This window comes from Monosiga brevicollis, genomic scaffold (genome assembly GCF_000002865.3).
Source record: "Monosiga brevicollis MX1 MONBRscaffold_10 genomic scaffold, whole genome shotgun sequence".
Lineage (NCBI taxonomy): Eukaryota > Choanoflagellata > Craspedida > Salpingoecidae > Monosiga > Monosiga brevicollis.
Window position 1 is genome coordinate 911,786 of NW_001865047.1, and position 24,455 is coordinate 936,240.

Consider the following 24,455-nt stretch of genomic DNA (forward strand, 5'->3'; position numbering starts at 1 on the left):
CAACGACAGATCCAAAAGGTGACACACACCCACACACACCCACACACACACACACACACACACAAACACACATACCGAAAAAGAGAGAAAGTCAAGCAAACGAAGGAAGGAATGAAAGGCGCTCGAGTGTCTGCTTGTATGAAGGTGCGGTTGCACGTGCGTTGCTCGAATGGCGTATGGCAGCGGCAAGGTGACGCAGGTGTTTCAGCAAGAAGGATCGGAGCATCGGCCATCAGCGAGCCAGACCGCGCAAACGGCGCCATGATCGACGATGCGCCCCAGTTGCGAACGAAGAAAAATTGGACACAACCGCAGGCTCATCACACTGCTGCATGCGCAAGCGCACGACCCAATGTGGTGCGAGCCCTAAGGAAGGAACCGAGCGAGTTCTATGGACAAGTGCCAGGATAAAAGGAGACGGATAGCGGGCGCAAGGGGGTAGGGTGGGCTTGACACTGATGCCATCCGGTCCTGCTGGTTTTGTCTGCCGTTCTCAACCCATCGAGCGAATTCTGTGGTGCCTGCGATACTGCGGTGGCAAGGGGCTGCATGTGGTGCATGTTGTCTGCTGCTGTGCGGGCTGAGACGCTCGGGCTTGCCAATGAAGGGCTCCAGTTGGCTTGCCCATTCGATCGATGACACGGGCACTGCTGCTTCCGCTGCCCTCGATCCCGTCTTTCCACGCACCGGCAGGGCGACCAGGTACAAGTGGCGGGCGAGCCGCTGGAGATGGCATTTTACAACATCACTTCCAGTGACAGCAACAACCAGCACTCTTCAAGCAAGATCCAGAACTTCCTCAACTCTCCTCGTTCCTTCTATCTCAGAAGCCAAAACCGCCACCATGTCGACCATGTCGGACAAGATGACCAAGATGGGCAACAAGGTCGAGAATGCGTAAGTCAATTCCCTTTGTCCAGCTCTCTGCTCCCGTCGGCTTTTGCTCCCTCTGGCATGTGTGATTTGTGTGTGAGGCGGGCCGGTGCTTATGTAACGAGGTCTTTGGTGCTCGATGCCCGCTTAGCTTTACCTCGGATAAGCAGACCAAGGCCAAGAACAATGCCGAGAACGCATCGATTGACGCCAAGTCCGGCGCCAAGCAGGCGGGCGATGCCATCAAGGACGGCGCCAAGTCGGCTGAACACGCTGCCAAGGAGCAGTACCACAAGGCTGCCAAGTAATGGCACAGTCATCCGTGATCCCCGGCCCAGCTTGTGGCGCAGGCGCCCGGTGGCCCAATCAACTCTTGCTTCGCTCACGACGAGTGCGTGAACAGCAAGACGACTTGTTCCACTTGCTCCGTCAACCCAGTCCCCTGTAATACGCACCAATGCCGTGCCTACCCGTCGTGTTTTTGTGATCTCTTGCGGGACAGAGTCTGGACCGAGGGTCTCTCCCAGCGCGCGAAGCGTGTCTCTCTACGTGTCTTGACCATGTGCATTGTCTCGGCTCGTGAAAATTGATTCCCGAGCTTTAGACACCATTACAACGCCCTTTTGACTTGGCGATCCTCTCCCCTTCCATCCCTGTCACAACGCTGAGCACCGTCCTGAACCATGTTCCCTGCCCTGCCCTCGCGGTTCGACGTGTCGGCGCGTCGGCGAATAACAAACGCCCCTCTCAGGATTTTCGAATATAAAAAATAAGAAGATGCGGATAGCAATGGAGCATCAATGTTACTTTGTGTTGAACTTTTAGTACTTGTTGAAGAAATCTTGTCGCGATGTCAACACCAACGGTCTGAACCAAGTTTATGTATAAACGTTTGGACTTTATGCAGTTTTATTAATGTATATAGGGTGGCTTAATGTAGAAATAGTTTCAGTTATTGAAGAATTTGATCAAGCTCACGTCGAACAGGATGCAGCGGCACAACATGGCGACGGCCGTGGCCGGACTCGGCGCTTTGGTCGTGGTCTTGGTGGCCGTGAGTGAGGCGGCCATTGATCCGGCCTACGCGATCAACATGACGGTGTATCATGTCAATGAGGTGGGTTGCGCCGGTGCCTACGTGTGGTGTCGCACACCCCCTGCGCCGTGGCTGACGTCTGGGACTGGACGCGACTAGAAAAACTACACCGCCGGCGACGTCACCAACATGAACACCGCAGACGTCTTTGGGGACCTTTACTTTGATCTTCGGTGCGGCCTGTTTGCACCCCCCCGCGCTGTCTAGCACCTTCCCAGCTTGTCCCACCCACGCCGCCCGACGCCTGTGCCGCTTCTCACATCGCGATGGCGACGACAGCGAGGTGACTTCACCCCTCGAGTGTGCCATTGATCCGTTCTCCATGGACTGTAATAATCCCGAGGTCGGTGCCAGAATTTTAAAGGCCAGCACGTGGCCACATTCCCAATTGCTGTCCATGCCTGCTGCTCAAACCTCTCGCCGCACGCAAGCCAGGTTTCATTGCTCCTCTGATGTCGGACCCCTCGTTGTCTGCTCACCCGCAGGCCACCAATACCTCTGATCTCGCCATCACGGAGGTCATTCTCGAGGTTGACTCACGCTTTACCAATTATTCACGCTGCAACGACGTGCATGGTATGTTCCGCTGCGAGGGCATGCATCGAGGCGATCGTCCCAGCGTCGTCTCAATGCTCGTGTCTTTGGCAGGCGTCTACAACTGTGTTTGCTATCCCAATGAGACGTGTGATGAGCGTGTTGGCCGCGAAGACGTGGCTGCTGGACACAAGCCTGAAATCCCTGGTGCGTATCTCAGTCTGGCGTCGTACGTTTGCACTTGTTCTCCCGGCAATGCAGTTGAACCCCAGCTTACCCACCCTCGACTTGGTCCTATTGCGTCTTGAGCAGCCCAAGGCTACACTTGGCAGTGGTGGAAGTACAACTTGGCTCAATATCTGGGTGGAAACTGGTTTTCCACTGTGGCAACCGGTCGCTGCAACAGCACTAACGAGGCGGCGCCCTGCTATTGGCGAGTCGTCGAGGTGCACAAGCGCATTTCAAAGACCTGCTCCGACAAGCACATGGCCGCTTACGTGACTCAGCTCAGCCCGCGCTGCTTTGACAACTGCCCACAACCCACCAACCAGACCTCATCCTGCTGGATTGGCTGTTTCTTTGACACGCTCATGGGTCCACAAAGCGCCTCTACATACTACAATCCCACTCAGGCAGTGCCCAAGAACAATCTTTCTTGGGCCTTCCGCCAGCCCTTCATTTCAGACAATATTCATGATTTCGGCTGCCCCGCCATCTAAGTTGGCTTCCCCAATGGCGATTGCTCCCTGCACTCGCTTCTACTTTGAACATAGGCTTGATGGACGAAAATGAAACACCTGCACGTACATGCACGGAATGCCGATGCTGAAGCACTCCATGTCAATTGATTTCTTCCTGGGCACAGCGCGATATGCATCAGTCGAAAGTTGCACCGACAAGGCAATGATCTAGTTTGATGTGTGTGCTCGGTCTACATGCCGGCAGCTCAAAACGGCCAGTTGAAGTTGACCCAATCAAAATCAAAGGCCTCTGGCATGCCGCGATGACGGGTGTCCTTGTAATAGGAAGTGCTCCAGTTGAAAACGGGCTGGTTCGGGGGTGGGCCGTTTGTAGGTCCACTACCCAGGTCGGACAAAACAAAAGTTGCATGAGTCACCCGGCAGACTAACCATACCATGGGCTTGCCCAGCGATGACAGGTCAACGCATTTCAACATGCAGATCACATGAAGGGCATGTAAAACGCACCTGATGGCCCAAACGTTGAGGTTGTTGCTATCGTAGGTGGAGAAGGTAGAGATCTTTGAGTCTGTTGCCACATGATTACGCAAACCGAAGGATGACAGACTGTAAATGCCATTCTAAAAAACAAAAAGAAAGAAGACACGACAATATCAAGCAGGTGAGTGCGTAGGGTGTGGCAGGTAGGACAAGGCGTCGGTGCTGCTGTTACCGGGTCATTCAAGTCTCCACGGGTAGCAATGACGTTCTCCGCCGTGTATGCAGGCGTGCAGTTGGTCCATCCACGGTACCTATCCATCCGAATTATCGACACATAAGGAGAGGACATGAAGAAAAAAAAAAAAAAAAGAGGCCAAAACTATTCTGTGACGTTGGCCCGGAAAGAGTTACACGTACTCGCAGGTGGCAGTCTGGACAGACAGAGGATCAGTCTTGAACTGGTTGAGACGCATGAGACGCTTAAGGTCCTCAAGTGAGCTGACGTTCTTCTGCTCACGTGCAAAGATCAGCGCACGGCTGGTGTTCCAGTAGCTAAACCTGCAAAAACCAACGCCAAAGGCGATATTGAGCCTTGGACAGAGCCGATATGCTCGGTGCGACAGCGGCAGCAACGTCTTACCAAGGACCATAGAGCTGCTCAGCCTGGTTGGCACCACTCAGCTCGCGGATGTTTTGGTCAAAGGCCACATTGTCTAGAGGACGTGCAGTGCGCCAGTGCGATTGGAATAAGTTTGCGAGGCACGCCCACGCGGGAGCGTGGCGAAGACAAGGCGGAAACACGTACAGCTACCCCAATAGGTCATGTTGCGGAGATAGCCCGTGACATCGGTTTTGGTCACAGTGCCAGGAATCTGCTCAACGATGGTAAGAAGTTCGTCTTGCAGAGCCTCTTGGGGCTTGAATTGCTTGTAGTCCAGGATCATGTTCATGTTGTTGTCTAGCCAAGGCCGATATCAATGAGAGTGGTTGTTGAGCAGATCCACCTCAAGAACACAATTGGCGAGCGAGTGCAGAAAGTAGAGCGCATGCCCTGCAGACCCGGTCAAGAAACGTACAAGTGCCCGAGTTGAATTGACGGTACACCTCATACCAGGTCTGGCTGTTGGAGGCCAGACGGTTGGCCATGATGTTGCGGATCCATTCAAGAACCGTGTCGGGCACGATGTACTGGTACAGTTCAGGGTTGCTGTTGCCAATGGTGGTCTCAATGACAGCCATGCCCGCTGAGGTCAGGTAGAAGTCATCACCCGAGTAGAGCGAACCCGGATAGGATGAAAAAACAATGCTCGAGCCCGCGATGCGGTCATCAGCACCCTTGGCTCTAATAAGGCAGAAAGAACCAGGTTTGCAGGAGCTGTAGTGAGTAAAATGCCATGGCTGGGTTCAAGACAACACGGTGAGATGCGTTCGTTCCGTGTGCGTGTCACGACGACGTACTGGAGAAAGTTGAGGTCATAGCGCTTCATGATGCGGGTCATCGAGTTGAGAGAGGACCACGTGTCCTGGGAAATGTAAATGTCCGAGGGGCTCGAGGCACCGCCAACAAGCTTGACCAGAGCGGAGCAGTGGGTAGCACGGAAGAAACGGTCCTCCGTGTACCACTCGTCACTCGAGGCCAAGGCATCAGAGAGATCCTCCATGTCACCCATGAGATTGATGGCAAGCATGGACTCACAGGGCAAAGGGAAGGACTTTGCAAAGTCGGAGCTGTTGTAACCATCGCAGACACCCTGCAGCTGGCGCAGGATCAGGTCTACGTGATACCAGTAGCCGTTGGCATCCGAGCGGTTGCTGGCGATGGAGGCAGCCATAAAGGCCTGGTTCTTCGCCAGGTAGTCGGCCAATTTATCGTTTGGCGTAAAGGTATCGTAGCCGTTGTTGTAGGCATAGTTGTAAATCATCTCTGCCGTGAGTTGAGCCTCACCGTAGCCAGCAGCATAGGCAACCGTAGCGTCATCCATCGCAGAGTTGGACTTGACATGGAGCTGGTCCCAGCCCGCAACGAGATAGCCCGGCGTGTACTTGATGCGCACCGCCTCATCCTTCTATAAACACCATCAGCATCGATAATGACCGGTGCGCAAGGCCCAGGCAAGAATCTCAACGTGAGAACGTTCGTAGTACCAGCCAAACGTAAAAGTCAAAGCCCTCCCAAAGCGCGCAGGATGCCTGCGACCCCGGGTTCGGCCCACTCGCAGCTCATTCATTTCCTCCAGAAATCGCATCACACACCTCAAAGTCGCCGTCCCAGGGGTGATTCTCGGTCTTGACCACATACGAGTCGTCGCTCTCCACATAAAAGACCGAGGCATAGGTAGTCTGCACATCCGTCTGCTCCACAAACCGGGCCACGGTCGCTGTCGCCGGGCTAGCCAGTACAACCACAGCCACCACGGCCGCTGCCGCCGCACCACAAGACCACATTCTGATGATGTGTGTGTAACAAAAAAATGACAAGAGAGAGAGAGAGAGAGACAGAGAGAGAGAGAGAGAGAGAGAGAGAGAGAGAGAGAGAGAGAGAGAGAGAGAGAGAGAGAGAGAGAGAGAGAGAGAGAGAGAGAGAGAGAGAGAGAGAGAGAGAGAGAAAAGCACAACTACCACATGTAATAAAAGAGAGAGACAGAGAGACAGAGAAACAGAGAGTTATGTGTGTGTGTGTGTGTCGATTCACGTTTTTGTGTCCCTCTTTCTTATATGGGATGGCTGCTGGTGGTGGTGGTCGAGATGAGCGGGCTGATGTCGGTGCTGATGGATTGGATTCGGGGGGGATGGAGTCGGTCGGGAGAGACTGTCATTTTATCGATTGACCCTTGAAAAAGAAGCAAAGCAAGATCAGCCAATGGGAAGAAAAAAAAGAAAAAGAAGAAAACTACTCTAATATCCAAGGGAAAGGACCCTTGGTGTTGAAAAGAAAACGATAGAAGCCACACACACATTTCACAGGGAGGGCCTGCTCGAAAACACACGAGCCGAGGCCGGCATCCCTGGTCGAACGACCATGCACATACCATCGGCGGCGCGCGTTGAAAACCAGCGCAGGCAAAGTCGCAGCATCCCACAAACAAGAAAAACAAGGGGTATGGAAAACACCTTCAAAGGCCGAAAAGTATTGGACGGCTCTTAGAAGCCGAAACCATCACGGTGAGTACGTTCATTGTACTCGGTCTCCAGGTAGCCCGTGTCTTCGGCCTCGTCATGGTCCACCGGGTCGGCCTCCAGATAGCCCATGTCCTCGGAATCTGCCGCCTCGGCGTTGAGATATCCCACATCCTCGACATCGGCTGTTTCCTTCTGCTCGCCCACGTTCAAATCTATAAATGAATCATCCGCTCGTGAGGGGCATGCTTTGCATGCCAACAAGACCCAAAGAGGAGAACAAAAACACAAGGAGACAACAGCCACAGCGTCACAAGGGGAAACAACAAAAACGCAGCAAATCTTACAGCCCTCCTCTTGAAAGTCGCCGCCAAATTCATTGTCGTAGTGCCCAGCTGCAAGAGCAAAACAGCATGGCAGTGACGTGAGTGCAATCGCAAATTTGGCTTGCCAAAACATCATGTCTTTGACGCGTCCCGCCACTTACCGCCATCCTGATGACCTGCTTCGTCATAAGGCGCATCTTCATCCCCCAGACCCGCGTTGGCATCGCCGTCATACACTGGGTTTTCGCGCTCATTGGCATCATACTGTGCGCGGAAAACAGCAGGGCAATGGTCAACACTCGCCCATTCGCAGAATGATCATGCCATGCAGAAATAACAAGCAGTGGGCTGATGAGCTTACCATGGGGTTGCTAAAGCCAACCATTTCGCGCTGCTCTGCTTTGCGCGTGCGCTTGCGACGACGAGACTGAATGAACAAAATAACGGCCACGCCCAGCACCAGTCCCAACACGCTGGCGCCAATGGAGGCGCCCAAAACAACAGCATCCGAATTTCCCTACACAATAAGACGCGTCACCATTGAGACACCGCAATTGATGCTGCAAGCCATGGTGGCAGCAAAAATGTTCGAAATGAAAGAGGGACAGCGGTCGTACAGCCTTGGATGCGCTGGCAGGCGACGTTGTCGTGGTTGGAGCCAGCGTTGTTGGAACAACACCCAGCTACTCGAAAGAAAACAAGCAACCAGAGAGAAGCGTAAGGTGACGCATAAACGCGGAGCAAGACATGACGGTGGGCCGCAATTTCCATTCAAAAGTCCGGTGTAGGATGACAGACCTCAGCTGTGACAGCGGTGCCGTTGTAATCGAACGAAAACTCGACGCCAAAATCAGCATCGTCCGTCTGGTTCAGGGTAGAGTTGTCAAACATGCCATAGCCACCAAGCAGCGAGCGAGTGTCGCGACGCCGGCTCGAAGGATCATAAATCGGAGCCACATCCACCAGATTTTGCCTAGTTGTGAGGGGGAATCAAAACGGCATCGCACGCAATGAATACGAGGAAAACCAGGTCTACATGCATTGGGAGGAAAAAAAAAAAAAAACATACCGGAAAGGACTGCTGGCGTTCAAGCCCCGCTCGAAGGCCGCCAAGATTGCTGTCTCCTCCGCCGAGCCGGGCACAACGCTGAATGCTTCTGAGAACAGGTAGACCACCGAACGACTTTGTGCACAAAGTACGTCGCGCGTGGCATTGCCTTCACGCCAGACGTAAGTGTTCGGTGCTGCGCAGACTTGCCAGGCCGCGCATTTCGGAGGATGCGGGCCCGCCTGATCGGCCTGAGCCTTGAAGGTACCCTCGGGACAAGCTTGGCAGGTGCGGTCTGAGGTGGTACTGGCCGCCGTGGCCTCCTCTTGACCCGCTTGGCAGAGCGTCGTGTCCGTACAGGAGTCACTGTTGATGTCGGTGCTGTAGTCCACGCCCAAGAAGCAAGCTTCGCAGCCGCGGTTGGATGTCAAGCTGGGAGCTTCGCTCTCGCGTGCACCAGGAGAGCAATCCAGCACGGCAATACACCGTGTGCGTCCAGCCGAGGATTGGTAACTGACTTGATCCACGCACTGAGTACAGGCTGTTTTCGGATCGGCATCTTGGTCAGCCCACCCTGCCATACATGGAGTACATTCAAACTGGCCACTGGCTGTCTGTTCCGTGCCCACCGGACAAGCCACACAAGGGGTCAAGGGGTCATTGTCGTCATCGATCGTGCCAGGCACACAAGCCGTGCATACCACATCACTGCTGCTCGTGCCGCTATCTGACCGGTATGTGCCAGCATCGCACGTCCGATGCGCAAAACACGCCTCCAGGTTCGTCCCGTTGCTAAACGTCCCCGCACCACACGTCGAGCACTGACGATCCACACTCTCCTCGCAATCCGCGGTCATGTACTCCCCCGCCTGACACACCCGGCACGACGCACACTGCGCCGGATGCACCCCGTCGCTCTCCCGCGTCTGGTACGCCCCGGCCTCGCATCCCTCAAAAGTAGCGCACACCGTGTCCGACGTCGCCGTGCAGTTCTGCGAGATAAACTCGTCCGCCTCGCCATCACACGCCCCGCACGCCCCGCACGCCTGGCTTCCTCCGTCGTTAAACGTCGCGCCCACACTGCACCCCGAGCACACCCGATCAGTGCTCGACGTCGGCGCCATCGTCTCACCAAACCCAGCCCCGCACACCGTGTGCGACACGCATGCCTCGTTGCCCGACGTCCCCTTGTACTTGCCCGCTCCACACGCAATGCACACCCGATCCGTCGTTGCCGTAAACGCCGTCTGCTCCGTCTCCCCGGCCCCGCATTCACGCGGTGTCTGGCACGTCACTGCATTCGGCTCCGACTGAAACTGCTGCGGCAAACATGCCTCGCACGCCGTCGTCGGATCGCTGTCCGTATCCGCTGTACCCGCCGGGCACTCGTGCGTGGAGCACGCGCCCGTGGCCCCGGCCGCCACATACGTTCCCGCGCTGCATGGTTGACAGGCCGTCGTCACCGTGTTGTCGTGGTCTGTCGTGCCGGGTGCGCAGACGTCGCACACCAAGTCCGATGTCGGCGTGGCCGACTGCGAGATGTATGACCCGGCAAAGCACTGCGATACACCCGTGCAACTGGCAGCGTTGGTGGTGCTGCTGAACCCAGTCTCTCCGTCACAGGCGTTGCAGACGCGGTTGTCCACGCCATTGCAGTTACTGGCCACGTACTCGCCCGGCTGGCAGGTACGGCAAGCACCGCAGACAACATCGTTGGTGCCGTCGTTGCCTGACTCAATGTACTGGGTATTGTAGTCACAGGGTACGTTGCGATCACACTCCGTGTCCTGCCAGTTCAGAAAGATATGAGCGCATTAAAAATACCGCCGTTTTATAAGGACAGCGACAACAAGAGCGTCTGACTGAGTGCTTTGGTGTTGTATCAGCTTACCGTGGTGGCCGTACAAATTTCCGCAACGTGAAAGCCGTCCGGACAGCTGAGCACAAATGTCACAAGTAACATTAGAATCAGAATGGACCAGACGTGACAGAAGCAAGACAGTGGCACGTCAACAGACCTGGTCGTGCAAGGGTGGCAAGTGTCTTCGCTGGCATACTCGCTCTCATCACAGGGTCGGCATTCGCGGTCTATTGGTTTGGCCAAGAAGTGAAAAGCAATACAAATCCAGGTCAGCAAGCATTCTCTTGGGCGAGCATGTTTGGGCGAGCGATTGCCTGCGTCAAGAGCAGTTACGCACCTGAAGTAGCTGTCGGAGTCACGTGCGTAATCCATCCCGCAGGGCAGGTGGACCATTCATTGCACGACATGGCGTTGGTTAAGTTGTTGTATGAGCCTTCGGGACAGGGCAGGCAAAGATCCACATCGGCCTGTTCTCACAAGATCGCACGATCGTTTCGGAGACGCGTGAGGAGACTAGGCAGGGATGCACGAACTGATTGTTGAAAATAATTCACATGTGCTGTCATACGCACGCGATATTCGCCGGCCGAGCAAGGTGTCATGAGCTTGCAGCGTTTCACAATGTGGTCGCCCTGTTCAGTGGTCGTGTTGATACCATCGCAGGCTAGACTCACGAGGAATCAACAAGTTGACAGGAAGGTGAGAGAAACGACAAAGTCGCGGAAGTAGTCGCCACCAAGACAAAAAGCTGCCACGTACTCTCTTCCAGCAACACCAACAGCACTGAATCGACGTTAACAAAGCCAAGAGCGTTGGTTGCGACCACATTGGAAAACTCCACTTGCAGTGAGCCAACCGGAAACTGGAGGGATACATCAAAAGTGAGACCGATGACGCTTCGAGCGGTCGCTACCTCACCTGCTGGCATGTGTACGGATACATACCTGCTGTCGGGTCACCAGGTGACCGTGGCCACTCACGGTCATGTCCATGTACACGGTGTCGACATTATTCGCCGCATCTGTGATTGTCACAGGCGCAGCCGTGGTGCGAGTGCTGCTGGTGGGATAAAAGGCCACGACGGCGTAGGTGCCAAGTCGATCGACATCGAAATTGAACGTAATTTTGCTTTCGGCTAAGGACGGCGATACACAAGGACACTCCATCAGAAAATGGTTTGGAATGACAGATGGGCCTCTGTTGGCCTCAACATGCTCCCCTTCCTTGCCTTGCCTTGCTCTTCCAAACGAGGACAACTCACTAGAGTGTTCGTTGTTGTCGTGATAATAGCCAACGCCATGGAAGCCCGTTACCGAGCGAGAGAAGTACCACGAGCCGGTGCGCGTTACCTTCGCGAGCGCATGATAAGCAAGCAAAAACGTCAGGCACGGGTGGATGGCGACTCAATGACACAAAGTCAAAGCGGCGATTGTCGAAAGCTTTGCTGATGCCTCTTATATAAAGATTTAAAACTCACCTTCTCTGAGTTGTCACTGTCCAAGAATTGGTGGGGCACAGTGCGCAGAGGCTTGAAGAACATTGCATCAGCAATAAGTCGACCCGAATTCGCAGCGTTGGTCACGACGACTGCACCAGCACGCGGGAAGATCAACTGTGGAAGAAGATGCAGGAAAACAATTGAGCAACCAATGAAAAGAAGACACCCCAGGCTGCAGGCGGCATGTGATGGCTGGGCTTAAGGAGCGTACAGATCGAAAGAGGGGCACAGGAGTGCCGTCGAAGTAGCGCTGGTCCACAAATGTTGGGCTGACTGGGTTTGGATTGAGAGGAGAGTGGAGGACATAACTGGCGTTGGGGGTGCGGGTGGACCAGTTGAAATAGTTTGTCTGAATTTCGGCCTCCACGACACCGAAAAGCTGCATAGAGTAACAAACAAGCGTTAGATGTTCCTCCACACCAGGGCAAGAGAGGAGGGGGCAAGAGTCACCGCGCATTCTATGAGAAGCACACACGCGAACCGAACACGTACCTCCGGAAACTCAAAGACGGCATCAGCAGTAGAGGAGCCGGTAGAATAGTAATTGGAGCCGGTGTAAGTGTTTAAGTCATGGACGTGAGGCCGCCAGTCCCCGTTTAAATGCACAAAGCTCGGATCTAACAGTTCAAACGTGGGCATCAATGCGAATCAGGGGCGTACCGTGGCATAGCGACAAAAATATATCAACAGAGGCACAAAAGCGGCAGGCAGGGATGGTAAATGCTGACCGGTGTCAAAATCCAACATCACGTTTGAGGCGGGCTCCACGCTGAGGGAGTCTGCTTGAATTATGGTCGACGGAGAGTTGGGAAGGGCATTGATGTTGTTGATGCGCGCTTCGTAGGTGCTGCCACCGGCAAGGTAGACCAGGCCACCTTGTTGCGAGTAAAAGCGATCAGAACTGGCAAGAGAGGTGGACTGGTCAATCGTCATGACGTAGTCGCGGAATTCGGAAGCGCGTACGGCAAAGAGCGCCGTGTTGGCCGCATTGTCCAAACCCCGATGGGTTCTGTCGGGCCAAGGTCAGATTACAAATGAGCAGATGTGGGTGACCAAGGGCGAGGAAGGGCAAGGGCAAGGGGGCAGCGAGCAAATAGCACTCCTTTTTTTTTGTATGGACATCAAAGCCACGCCGTTGGAAAAACAAGATGAGTGTGTACTCACAGGCCGAGACGGTAGATGCCGGGGTATCGGACAGTAAAAGACCAGTGAAACTCGGCAAAGTTGGCGCTGAGCTCATTTGGCACAACGTGACTGGCCGTTTGAACTACAAAAATACCCACGCAAACCCCAGGTGAGGCCCGGTCAATAGCACAGCACTGCCGTAATCAACAGAAGCGTGGTGCTTTGACATTGACGTACAAGTGGTCTCGCCAAATCCATCGTTGCTAGAAGAGGTAGTCCAGGTGCCAAGGGAGGAGGTATGAGCAGTGTCGGTATCGTCGACGCTTTGTGACATGGTAAGCCAGGCTCCGTCGAAAAAGGCACTGTCCGACGGTGCGCTGAGCTTGGTAATGCGGATTTTGGAGCTCGGGGAGAGCACGAATGCCCCAACGTAGAGTACTGTTGATGCAGCCTGTTGCTCAGCGATGCGGTTTCACGAATGGACAATGACGAAAGATATGGCAGTGTAAGATGATAAGGTCCAGTACCACGAGAGATACGATTGATCGCTAGAGAGTAACAAAGATGCGCACTGGTATTCACCTGATTCCATGTGGCAACCGACTCGCCGTTTTCGTGCATGACACGAATCTCGACCTGAGGCGACTTTGGGGTCGAGATGTCAAGGCCAAAGACGAAGATGCCATACAAGCCCGTCTGATGGGTGCGATTGGTGACGATAAGCAGGGATGCAATGATGAGCCACAAGTCCGAAGGACACGGGTGATGGAGGGTGCGTTTGCATGTTACAGGTGGGCGTGACTCGGCTCACCTGGATGACAGTCGTGTCAATTTCATAAAAGGCATTTTGAGCCGTAGCCTTCTCCACGGTGTCGCCCAGAAAGGTGGTATCGGCCGGTGGCGTAGTTGATGTAAAACCGGCTGAAATCAAGGCGAGCGAGTAGAAACGGTGAGATGACAAGATGTGCAAATTAGGCAGAATGACGCCGCATTGAGTCAAGGACAAACAATTTTCCGAGAGCACGTCCGTGTGTTCCGTGTCGAGCACGACGCCGCGACGGACCACAATGGCATCGAGTGCCATGATGCCCTGTGTGATGAAATCATCGTGAGGGGGGTTGCGAAGATGCGATGAAAGAAGCGAGATGTGGAATGATTGGGGGTGTGCGAGCCACTCGGGGCCAGCATGTAAACTGAATCCGTGCCACAGATAATACAGAGACACAAAAAAAAAAAGAAAAAAAAGAGCAAGCCAAGGGATGGAATAAGGTGGCGCCTTTCGTACAGTGCTGGAGCCACGGCCAACTTCGATGGAGATGCGACCAGCGGGCATGTAGATGCGATCAATGGTGCGCAGCATGTCGGGCTGAGCCTCTGGGGTGCGCTGATCTATGGTGGTGACATGAACGCGATTTGGATCATTTGAGGGCAGGTCGAGCTGAGTGATGGTCACGGTGGTGTCGGAGCTGCGCTGTTCGTGGGCGCAGTCAGTCAGGTAAATGCTCCAATAATCCTCAAATGGGACGACAAAGTAGGCCGTCATGGAGGCGGCAAGATCGTTGGTGTACTAGGCAATGCACAGGCCGCACCATGAAGGCCAGTCTGTGAGGTCATATGAAAAGAATTTGTTGGTCGTGGCAGGAGCTGCAAACTGGAAGCAGTGAGGAAGGCTACAAACCAAGCAATTGGCTCCGAATCGGCCGGGGATGGAAGATGCTACCCAGCTGCCGACGCGGACCATCGTGGCGTTGGAATCAGAGACAGCATCTTCCGAGTCGAAGATGTAAGTATTGAGGTCGATGAGCTCGGAGGCTATTTTTTTTTTTTTTTTTTTTTTTAGTCGGGAACGGCGACAGAAACTCGTGAGGTGTGACGGAAGTACGGACGCGTAGGAAGCAGGGGCATCAGGGGGCAACTGTCGGGAAGACGGTACCAAGGTTGAAATTGATGGCGTTGGAAACGTTCTGTTGGGTCTGGGCGTGTGCTACACAAAGAGAGGCGAGCACGGCAATGGCGATTGCCGACCACCGACGTTGTGGCGCCATCATAGCAGAGCAGTCTACTCGTGGGGTTGAATAGAACACCAAAGATCAAAAAAGGCCAAGCGAGATGAGACAAGCGCTTCGCCCCACCGAGTTGTTCGGGCTGGTATGTGAGAGGGGGGGGTTGCCGAGTCGGCCATTGTATCCTTGATCCATCATGTCCTTGATGCACATGTCAATGCAGAGAATCAAGAAAACAAGATGGATTGGCGGCGAGGGTTTGGGGAGAATCGCGGCGGTCGATGGAGCCAACGGGGGGTGGAGCGGAAAGGCGTCTCACGCATGTCCCAAAAAGTTTGCTCGATTCGGATACGTACTCTGCTGGATCGGCCGCTGCTAGTGAGGTGATCTGCAAAAACACGGCGGGGACGGGACAGTGCGCGATCAGATCAGCACGGAAACAAGAAGCAACGCAGCTGGGGAGGGAGTGGGGGGGGGGGAGGCAAGGGGGCGGGGGGCATCAAGCGGGATCGGCGATGACGAGGGCACTGGCACCAAATGACGGATCTCGGCGACCGCCACTCGTCCTTGATCACCCAACGCCAACGGCGTGGCTTGGCTTGGCTTGGGAGGCGCAGGGGTCTGGGTGGAGACTTGCGTACGACGACAGACGCCATCAACGATCAACCATCCGCCAACACCCAAGGCAAGAGCTTCAATACTCCAGGATCCAGTCACATGTATCAAGCCGAGCACACCTCTTTCCTTCCGGCGCTGCCATTTAGCCCAAATCCTTCGCTTTCACACACACACACACACACACACACACATAGATTACGCACCATTGAATCAAAATGCTCTCTCTCTCTCGTTTATAAAACACAAACAAATCTACACACACGAAGAAAACACACACACACACACAAAGAAAACACAACAACAACAACAACAAAAAAAAAAACAAAAAAAAACACAAATGCACACACTTACACACTTTACACACTTTACACACACTCTCTCTTGCACACACACACACACACACACACGTCTTTAACAAAAATTTGTCAAGGGCGACATCATTAAGTTTTATGATTGGGGGTGGTTAGGGGGTGTGTGGGCGAGAATCGTGCAAAACCATCAACATTGACAGGGTCGGACGGAAGGTGTTGACGAGAGCTTGTGGGATGAGATGTGGAGTACATGTACATGGTGGAGCCATCCACCAGACGGCAGCTTTCAAGGGTGGCCTGGTATACGACAACGGCCAGTCATCCATCTCTTGGTGCCGTTCGGAGTCTTTCTTGGAAATTCCTTTTGCCAGTGGGAACTTGTTGTTGTAACAATTTAAGCTATTGTAGATTCCAAGGCAGCGTCTTATATAACTCGTGTCGGAATAAAAGTGGTTATACCGTCAATCAACGTAAGCAAGGTGAGCGCAAAAAAAAAAAAAAAAGCCTCGAAAGCTCCGACAGATTGGCCCGACCGACGAACTGATTGATTGGCAAGTGCGGCGTCCAGGGGCACAGAAGTAGCCAAAGCGCCGCCTCGTGAACGGTGCTAGCTAGTACTAGCCTATCCCTTTGTCATCTCCCACGTTCCTTCTGCGCCGCCACCACGCCGCTGCCTATCCGAACATTTAAGAGCATGCCCACCTCTTCTTGTCGCGGGGCTACCATGGATTGGCTTTCGACTTTCGACCCATCAGCCCTCTGTTCTTCGCTCTTGTTCGCTCGACACGGAGCCAAAGCCTCGAGCCAAAGCGTCAGCCTCAGAATAGGAATCAGCAGCAGTCAGGGTTTGAACTAGGTCTGCTAGGTTAGATCCCCAAGTCAAAGTGTGTAGAGTGTCACATCACCGGGCTACCAAGCGGCAGTGCAGTTGCATGTGAAATCATTCAAGGTCGAGCGAATGACGGGTTCGATCGCGCATAACAATCAAACAAGCAGAGGCAGCCAGTTAAGATGCGGCAGCTCCTCGACGCCACGAGAATGAAATAGGGCGATCAACTCTAATTTGAGAAAAAAAAAAAGAAGAAGAAGAAGAAGAAAAACGCAATAGGGTTCCAACGCTAAAGCTCAAAACAAGTAAAGGAGTACACTGGTAGAAATAGATGGAGCACACCGGCCAAACAACGCTCGCAACTCGCACAAGCGCGTGCACACACGCTCAAGTCGTCAGGATCGCCCCGGCATCCAGGACTTGAGTATAGACGAATCAACCTCGCTCACCAAAACAACTGGCGGTAACAGGCACGGTAAGGAGGAAGGGGCGATGACTTGGTCAATCTCCCACGCACATGGTGGACTTTCACGTGTCAACCATCATTACACACGAGCTCAGAGCTTTTAGGGCCCCGATGCCAAAATGGCCACGCGCATCACTCAAACGAAATCAAACAATCATGACGTCTTTGCACGGACGCACTACAAACCCGAGCCAGGGGCCCGCACCTCATGGTCGGCAAAACCAAAAGCCGAAGCAAAATCCTCCACGTCGTCCATGGACGTGTCTTCTGCCTCGACGGCAAAATCCTCCTCGCCAAAACCGTCAAAGTCCCCAAAGCCTTCGCCCTCGAGCTCGTGATCTCGCAAAGACCCATCCATGACATCGGCTTCATCAAAGCCTAGGTTTTCAACCCCGGTTGAAGATAATTCCTCGACAGGCGCCTGCGATGGTGTGTCGTCCACAGCATCGGCCTCTTCCCCAGCCGTGGGATTGCCGTCGACATCAAGCACAGCAACGACCTCTTCATCTCCAGTCGCCTCGGATGCAGGCGCCACCTGGGACTCGGGTGCCGTCTCGGGCTCCAGCTCCGCCTGAGACTCCAGCCCAGGATCCGTGCCGTTATCAAAGCCATCACCCAACTGGTCAGCATTCTCAAGCCCATCGCCTTCAAGCAAGTCACCGTCCTCATCATCCGAAGTCCCATCCACGGCTGCAGCACTGCTCACGGCCAAATCTAAGAGTGACAGCAACCATCAACTGTGTGAGCTTTGATGCCCCATGTGGGCCCCGGCGACAAAGTGGGCCAGAGACGTACAGCCAGGTGCATCTGCTTCACCGGCCTCCACTAGAACACCAAAACGCCGGGTGAGAACGGCAGTGATCGACAATTGCGCGCACACGATGCACAAAAGAATTCCACCACCAACGCCACACATTCACACGCACACATGGCCACGAGCATCAAACGTACACTCGGGATCGTCGATGGGAGCTTCCATCTCGTCGTAAACACCTGCTTGGCTAACGAGATCCTGGGACGTGCCTTCGTCGAAGATGGGATTCTCTCGCTTGGACTCGTACTGCACCCACAGCAATGACGTACATGAACCACAAGAGAGAGCAGGACTTGGCAGGCTGGTACAAAGAAAAACGCACCATCGGATTCTGAAAGCCAAACACTTCGCGTTCCTCGGCCTTGCGTTTGCGCCGTTTGCGGAGACGCAACGCCACGAGCACAAGCAGGGCCAGCAGAATGACACCAGCCACAGTGGCACCAATGACCACACCCAGCGTGCTACCGTTGGAAGAGCCCTACATAGCATTCGAGTGAGACCCTTAGCAGCTGCGCAGGCAAAGATCGATAATGCCATGCTCACACAAGACACCAAAAGGAGGAGGAAAAGCAACACACCTCAGCTGAGGACCGACTGCTGCCGTCGCCCGCCCCAAAGATGGTGGAAGTTGAAGTGGCTGCGGTGGTTGCGGTGGATGCCATTGTTGACCGACTTGTCATTGTCGCTGATCCTGTGGTGGAAAGCGCCTCGGTGGCTGTTGTCACTATCGTGGTGGCGACATTTGTCGTGGTGGTCGCTGCAGGCTCTGTCGCTGTTCCAGTGGTCGTTGCAGGCTCTGTCGCTGTTCCAGTGGTCGTTGCAGGCTCTGTCGCTGTTCCAGTGGTCGTTGCAGGCTCTGTCGCTGTTACAGTGGTCACAACGTCTGTCTCCGTTACAGTGGTCGACTCCGGCGTTGTCGTGGTGAAAGTGGTGGTCGTAGTGCTGGGCAAAGTACTGGTCCAATCAGCGTGCTAGGCAAGTCAGGCACACCCCATGACATTAGCTCTGTACCCAGCTAAGCTTGGCTGGCCAGACTGCCGCTGGTATTCAAGCAAAAAGCACCTTTCCTTCCCCCTCCCTCCAAAAAAAAGGCTTGCAAGCCAACACACCTGAACCATGACGGTGTTTCCGTCTACATTCATGGTAAAGGTTCGGCCAAAGTAGTTTAAATCGCTTTCTTCCAGCGTGGAATTGTCAAACATGGCATTGGCCCCAATCAGATCTCGCTCGGACCGGCGCCGATCAATGGGTGCATAAATAGGGTCCAACCCAACAAGATGGCCGCTACGGACAGTTCATGCGATTCAGAGAAGGAACATACAAACCGCCTCGTACGCAACGAAAGCACACGCGGACGCACAAACGGACACAAAGAGCAAGCAAACAAATCAACAAACCTGGCTGAACTTTGAGAGGAAATGGCTTGTTCAAGTGCATCAAGAACAGCTTGCTCTGCATCTGAACTTGGTTCAACGCGAAAGGATTGCGTGAAAAGGTAAGGAATAACCCGACTCTGTGCACACTCCACATCCGCTGTGATCGATGCAGGCTGGGCGACATAGTTGTCTGGCGCAGCACAGATACGCCATGCTGTGCAGCCAGGTGGATGCGCTCCGGCTGTATCGGCCTGAGCCTTGAAGGTACCCTCGGGACAAGCTTGGCAGGTGCGGTCTGAGGTGGTACTGGCCGCCGTGGCCTCCTCTTGACCCGCTTGGCAGAGCGTCGTGTCCGTGCAGGAGGCACTGTTGATGTCGGTGCTAAAACTGACACCTTCACTACAAGGTTCACAACCTCGGTTGGACGAGATGGTGGGGTTCTCGCTCACTTCTTCGCCTGCCTCACAGTTGGTCACAGGCAAGCATTGGGTTCGGCTTGCCTGTGGCTGATAGCTCACGCCAGAAACACACAGCTCGCAGGCCGTTGACGCGTTCAGGTCCAAATCAGCTGTACCGGGCATGCACGGCGTGCAAACCCGACCCGCGGGCTGCAAGCTCGATGTGCCGACCGGACAAGCCACACAAGGGGTCAAGGGGTCATTGTCGTCATCGATCGTGCCAGGCACACAAGCCGTGCATACCACATCACTGCTGCTCGTGCCGCTATCTGACCGGTATGTGCCAGCATCGCACGTCCGATGCGCAAAGCACGCCTCCAGGTTCGTCCCGTTGCTAAACGTCCCCGCACCACACGTCGAGCACTGACGATCCACACTCTCCTCGCAATCCGCGGTCATGTACTCCCCCGCCTGACACACCCGGCACGACGCACACTGCGCCGGATGCACCCCGTCGCTCTCCCGCGTCTGGTACGCCCCGGCCTCGCATCCCTCAAAAGTAGCGCACACCGTGTCCGACGTCGCCGTGCAGTTCTGCGAGATAAACTCGTCCGCCTCGCCATCACACGCCCCACACGTTCCACACGTCTGGCTTCCTCCGTCGTTAAACGTCGCGCCCACACTGCACCCCGAGCACACCCGATCAGTGCTCGACGTCGGCGCCATCGTCTCACCAAACCCAGCCCCGCACACCGTGTGCGACACGCATGCCTCGTTGCCCGACGTCCCCTTGTACTTGCCCGCTCCACACGCAATGCACACCCGATCCGTCGTTGCCGTAAACGCCGTCTGCTCCGTCTCCCCAGCCCCGCATTCACGCGGTGTCTGGCACGTCACTGCATTCGGCTCCGACTGAAACTGCTGCGGCAAACATGCCTCGCACGCCGTCGTCGGATCGCTGTCCGTATCCGCTGTACCCGCCGGGCACTCGTGCGTGGAGCACGCGCCCGTGGCCCCGGCCGCCACATACGTTCCCGCGCTGCATGGTTGACAGGCCGTCGTCACCGTGTTGTCGTGGTCTGTCGTGCCGAGTGCGCAGACGTCGCACACCAAGTCCGATGTCGGCGTGGCCGACTGCGAGATGTATGACCCGGCAAAGCACTGCGATACACCCGTGCAACTGGCAGCGTTGGTGGTGCTGCTGAACCCAGTCTCACCGTCACAGGCGTTGCAGACGCGGTTGTCCACGCCATTGCAGCTACTGGCCACGTCCTCGCCCGGCTGGCAGGTACGGCAAGCACCGCAGACGACATCGTTTGTGCCGTCATTGCCGGCAGTGATGTATTGCTCAGCACCGCACGCTGAATTTGCATCGCACTCCGTGTCTGCCACGGCGGTACACGTGGCTCCCAGATGAAAGCCATCAGGGCAGCTGGTTCGGCAGGCCGCACATTCATCGTTGGCGGCATATTCGCCGACAGCGCACTCGCGGCATGTGCGATCGCTTGAGGAGGTGGGGTTTGTGTCCGTCACCCAGCCAGCATTACAAGTCGAATGCACCTCACAGGTAAGAGCATTAGTGCTGGTGCTGAATTCGCCGGCCGGGCAAGGCTGACAGATGTCCACGTCCGCGCGATATTGACCTGGCATACATGGGTCCATGAGCTCGCACCGCGGAACGAGGGCTCCATTTTCCAAGCGTTTGGTGTGAATGTTATCGCAGGTTTCATTGAGCAGAGCAAGGACCGCAGCATCCAAATTAACGTAGCCACTGGGCCCCTGATTGGTCACAGTGACAAGCACAGGCCCCACGGTCAAGTCAAGACGGGCAACCTCTTGCACGTTGCTGCCGCTTAACATGTTGACAGTAGATGTTGCTAGGACATTGCCAGCGCTGTCGGTCACTGTTACGGGGGCGGCCGTGGAGCGACCCGCAGCGATGGGGACGAGCAGTGCAATCACATAATGGCCTACAAGGTCAGCCGTAAAGTTGAAGGTCATTGACTTGAAAGACGAAGAGGAGCCGTCATGAAAATAGCCCACACCGTAATACGGATCAACGGAGCGAGAAAAGGACCATGAGCCAGTTGTGGTGACGAACGGCGAGTCGTCGCTGTCCAGAAACTGGAACGGCGCTGATCGGGTGGGGACAAAGGTCATACTATCAGCGCAGAGAGCACCGCTGCCTGCCGCGTTTTCCACCTCAATAGAGCCAAGACCAGCCAGCATCATCTAGATCGCAACGGGGCAAATGAGACGGGCAGCAAACCATGTCCTTGAGTGCATCCACCGATTTGTTTCATGAAGAAAAATCAGAATGAAATCTAGGAGCGAGGCTTGAGGAGGCGCTTACGGTGCGAGTAGCATAAACGAGCTCGCCCTCCAGGGTTTTTTGATCCACATAGCCTGGCTGGATGCCAATAGGGTTGAAAACGCTAACAGGGGTATAACTGGCGTTTCTGGTTCGAGAACTGTAGGGCGCATAACGCACATACACTTTGGCTTCGACGAAACCAACCACCTAAAACAGAAATTCTGTTGAGCCGGGCGACCCCCAATGGGACACGGAGTGGTAGTGTTGCACGCGAATGGCACGACTGTGGCTCACCCGTGGAAATTTGTAGATGACTTTGGCATTTGAGGAAGTCGAGAGATGGTAGTATTTGCCAGCATAATTGAAAGCCGTATTGACATGAAACGTCCAAGCGCCAGAAGCCAGATCTACATCGTCTGGAGCTACAAGAGAGGCCAAAACGGCGTGAAGGGTTTACCAAGCAGTATCGGCCTCGGCAAAACTGCACCATCTCTGCCCGCAGGCTTCGTGCCCGGAGACGTACTAAGGTCGCGATCCTTCTCCAGCAGGGTTGTTGGTTCGAGATGTAAAGCATCAGCCTGATATACGCTGGAACTTGAGGAAGGGTTACTTCGTAAGTTGTTCAAGTATGCTTCGTAGACACCGATAGACAAATAGGCAAAAGGCCCTGGCTCAACCATAGCATCATCGCCGCCTAGTTCGGTGTTCTGTGTCACGTGCGTCAAAAAGCCCGTACGAGGCTGAGTCATGTCACGAATGCCAAACATGATTTGCCCGACGCTCTGAGCCAAGCCTTTGTGCGTCCTGGTGCCAAGCATGTTGTTCGAGTGAGGATATCTTATCACCATATGATAAAGGGTCAGGACATGCAGAAGCCCCATGAGCAAAAGAGAAGGAAACGCACAGGCCCAAGCGGTAAACACCGGGAAAGCGGACGGAGAATTGCCAGCGGAATTCGGCAAAATTGGCATCGCTTGAGCTGGAAACCCCGCCAGTGGCGGTTAGGTCTATCGGGTGTGCATTAAAGTGTCGGTCACGTCGTATGAATACGCCAGGCATTTAAGCGAGACTGATGTCAGGGCCGGACACAAGCGCAAACGCAAACGTAAACCTTAACGTACAGTCAGTGCCAGCAAACCCATCGGTGGTGCCAGAGGGTGTCCAAACGCCAACGGATGATGTATGAGCTGTGTCACTGTTGTCGATATATAGGGCCTTGGTGAGCCAGACTCCATCAAAGATGCATTCGTCGTAGTTGTCGGTCAGCTTTTTGACCAAGACTTTGCTTGAGGTATCGAGGGTGAAAACCCCGGCATATCGAATAGGATCGACGGCTTGATCCCAAGACAAGGAGGTTGTGCCGTCGACGTGAATGATCCGCAACTCGATGCTTGTGGATGGACGACCTTCAAAAGGTCCACCAAAGGCGAAGACACCGTACACGCCAGGCTATGCCGAGACAAAGACACGGGAATTCAGAAGCATTTAAAGAGCAAACAACGTATATTTGAGATGACACGCAATAGCAGTACTGGGTGTTGGAGCTCACCAGCTCTTCATGCGTACCTCGGGAACAGGGGTAAACACCTCAAAGTAGGCGTTGAGGGTCACAGCCTTTTGAACTGTTGAACCCAGGTGACTTTCATTGGCCGGGGGCGAGTAGGGGCTAAAGTTGTCTATCAGGAAGGCAATAGAACAGCAATAGGCCACCCAGGACAAGATTAGTTTCGGTGTGCTGATGCCAGTCCAATAGAAAGACGAAGCGAGTAAGTCGTGGCAAACACACCACTGCGAGAAAAGGTGTCAGTGTCTTCTGGGTTGATGACAATGCCACGTTGAATGACAAAGGCGTCCAAGGCAATGTAATACTAGAGGAGGCGCGATAAGGTTGAGCAAGAAGTGAAACTGGGAAAGAGGGAAGAGAGGACGAGTGGGGGCTGGCAGTATTTGGTGGGGAGATTGGGAATGGGCCGCGGCGGCCTACCACATTATCAGGATCTTGTTTTATTTCGACAGAAACGCGACTGGGCGGGAGGAGGATGCATTCGAGCGAGCGAAGGCCATCGGGTTGAGGCTCAGCTGCGCGTTGATTGATCTCAAAGGTGCGGACGCGGTTTGGATCGGTGCCAGGCTGGTCCAGGAGAGTGATGACGACTTGGGTCGTGGTGCTTCGAAGGGTATGAGCGCAATCGGTCATGTAGAAGCACCAGTAATCTTCGAGGGGCACGTCGAAAAAGGCTGTCATGCTGGCATTGTCAGTGGTGGCATACTACAGAGGCACGTCGAGAGGGTGCAAGGATGTGGATTGGTTGGAAGCTATGAATGAGGAGGTGGTACACGCAGCTGGTGCATCGGGCTCAAAGGGGCAAAATCGGCAGGCATTCAATGACTAGACTGAAGCAAGCTTCCGGAAGCAGGTTGACAAAGGGGAAGCGATCATTACCATGCAGTTGTCGCCATAGACCGGCGGTACAGAGGAGGGACGCCAGTTGCCGACAGCGGTCATATCATCGCGAGCGTCGACATCTTCCGAATCAAAGTAGTAGGTATCCAAGCCGACGAGATCTTCAGCTGCAACGTGGGAAAACAAGGCAGGTCAAGGGTGCAAAGCTGGCAAGTAAGGTGCCAGATTGGGGCAGGGTGGGGCGAGGTGAAGGTCCGGGCGCG

General features: G+C 54.6%; 2 protein-coding genes across 2 annotated transcripts; one reads left to right on the forward strand and one right to left on the reverse strand.

Moving 5' to 3' along the window:
• Nucleotides 1-1,876: 1,876 nt before the first annotated feature.
• On the forward strand, nt 1,877-3,222 carry MONBRDRAFT_25531 (uncharacterized protein; the record flags this gene model as incomplete). The annotated part of the gene is made up of 6 exons (XM_001745792.1): nt 1,877-1,990; nt 2,069-2,142; nt 2,177-2,312; nt 2,455-2,545; nt 2,618-2,710; nt 2,816-3,222. The coding sequence occupies 6 exons, from the start codon at nt 1,877-1,879 to the stop codon at nt 3,220-3,222; spliced, it is 915 nt and encodes a 304-aa protein (XP_001745844.1).
• Nucleotides 3,223-3,449: 227 nt separating this feature from the next.
• On the reverse strand, nt 3,450-6,134 carry MONBRDRAFT_37117 (uncharacterized protein; the record flags this gene model as incomplete). The annotated part of the gene is made up of 9 exons (XM_001745928.1): nt 5,938-6,134; nt 5,143-5,750; nt 4,761-5,026; nt 4,490-4,642; nt 4,325-4,397; nt 4,102-4,242; nt 3,917-3,995; nt 3,712-3,824; nt 3,450-3,582 (listed from the first exon to the last, which is right to left on the reverse strand). The coding sequence occupies exons 1-9, from the start codon at nt 6,127-6,129 to the stop codon at nt 3,450-3,452; spliced, it is 1,758 nt and encodes a 585-aa protein (XP_001745980.1). The 5' UTR covers nt 6,130-6,134.
• Nucleotides 6,135-24,455: the final 18,321 nt, after the last annotated feature.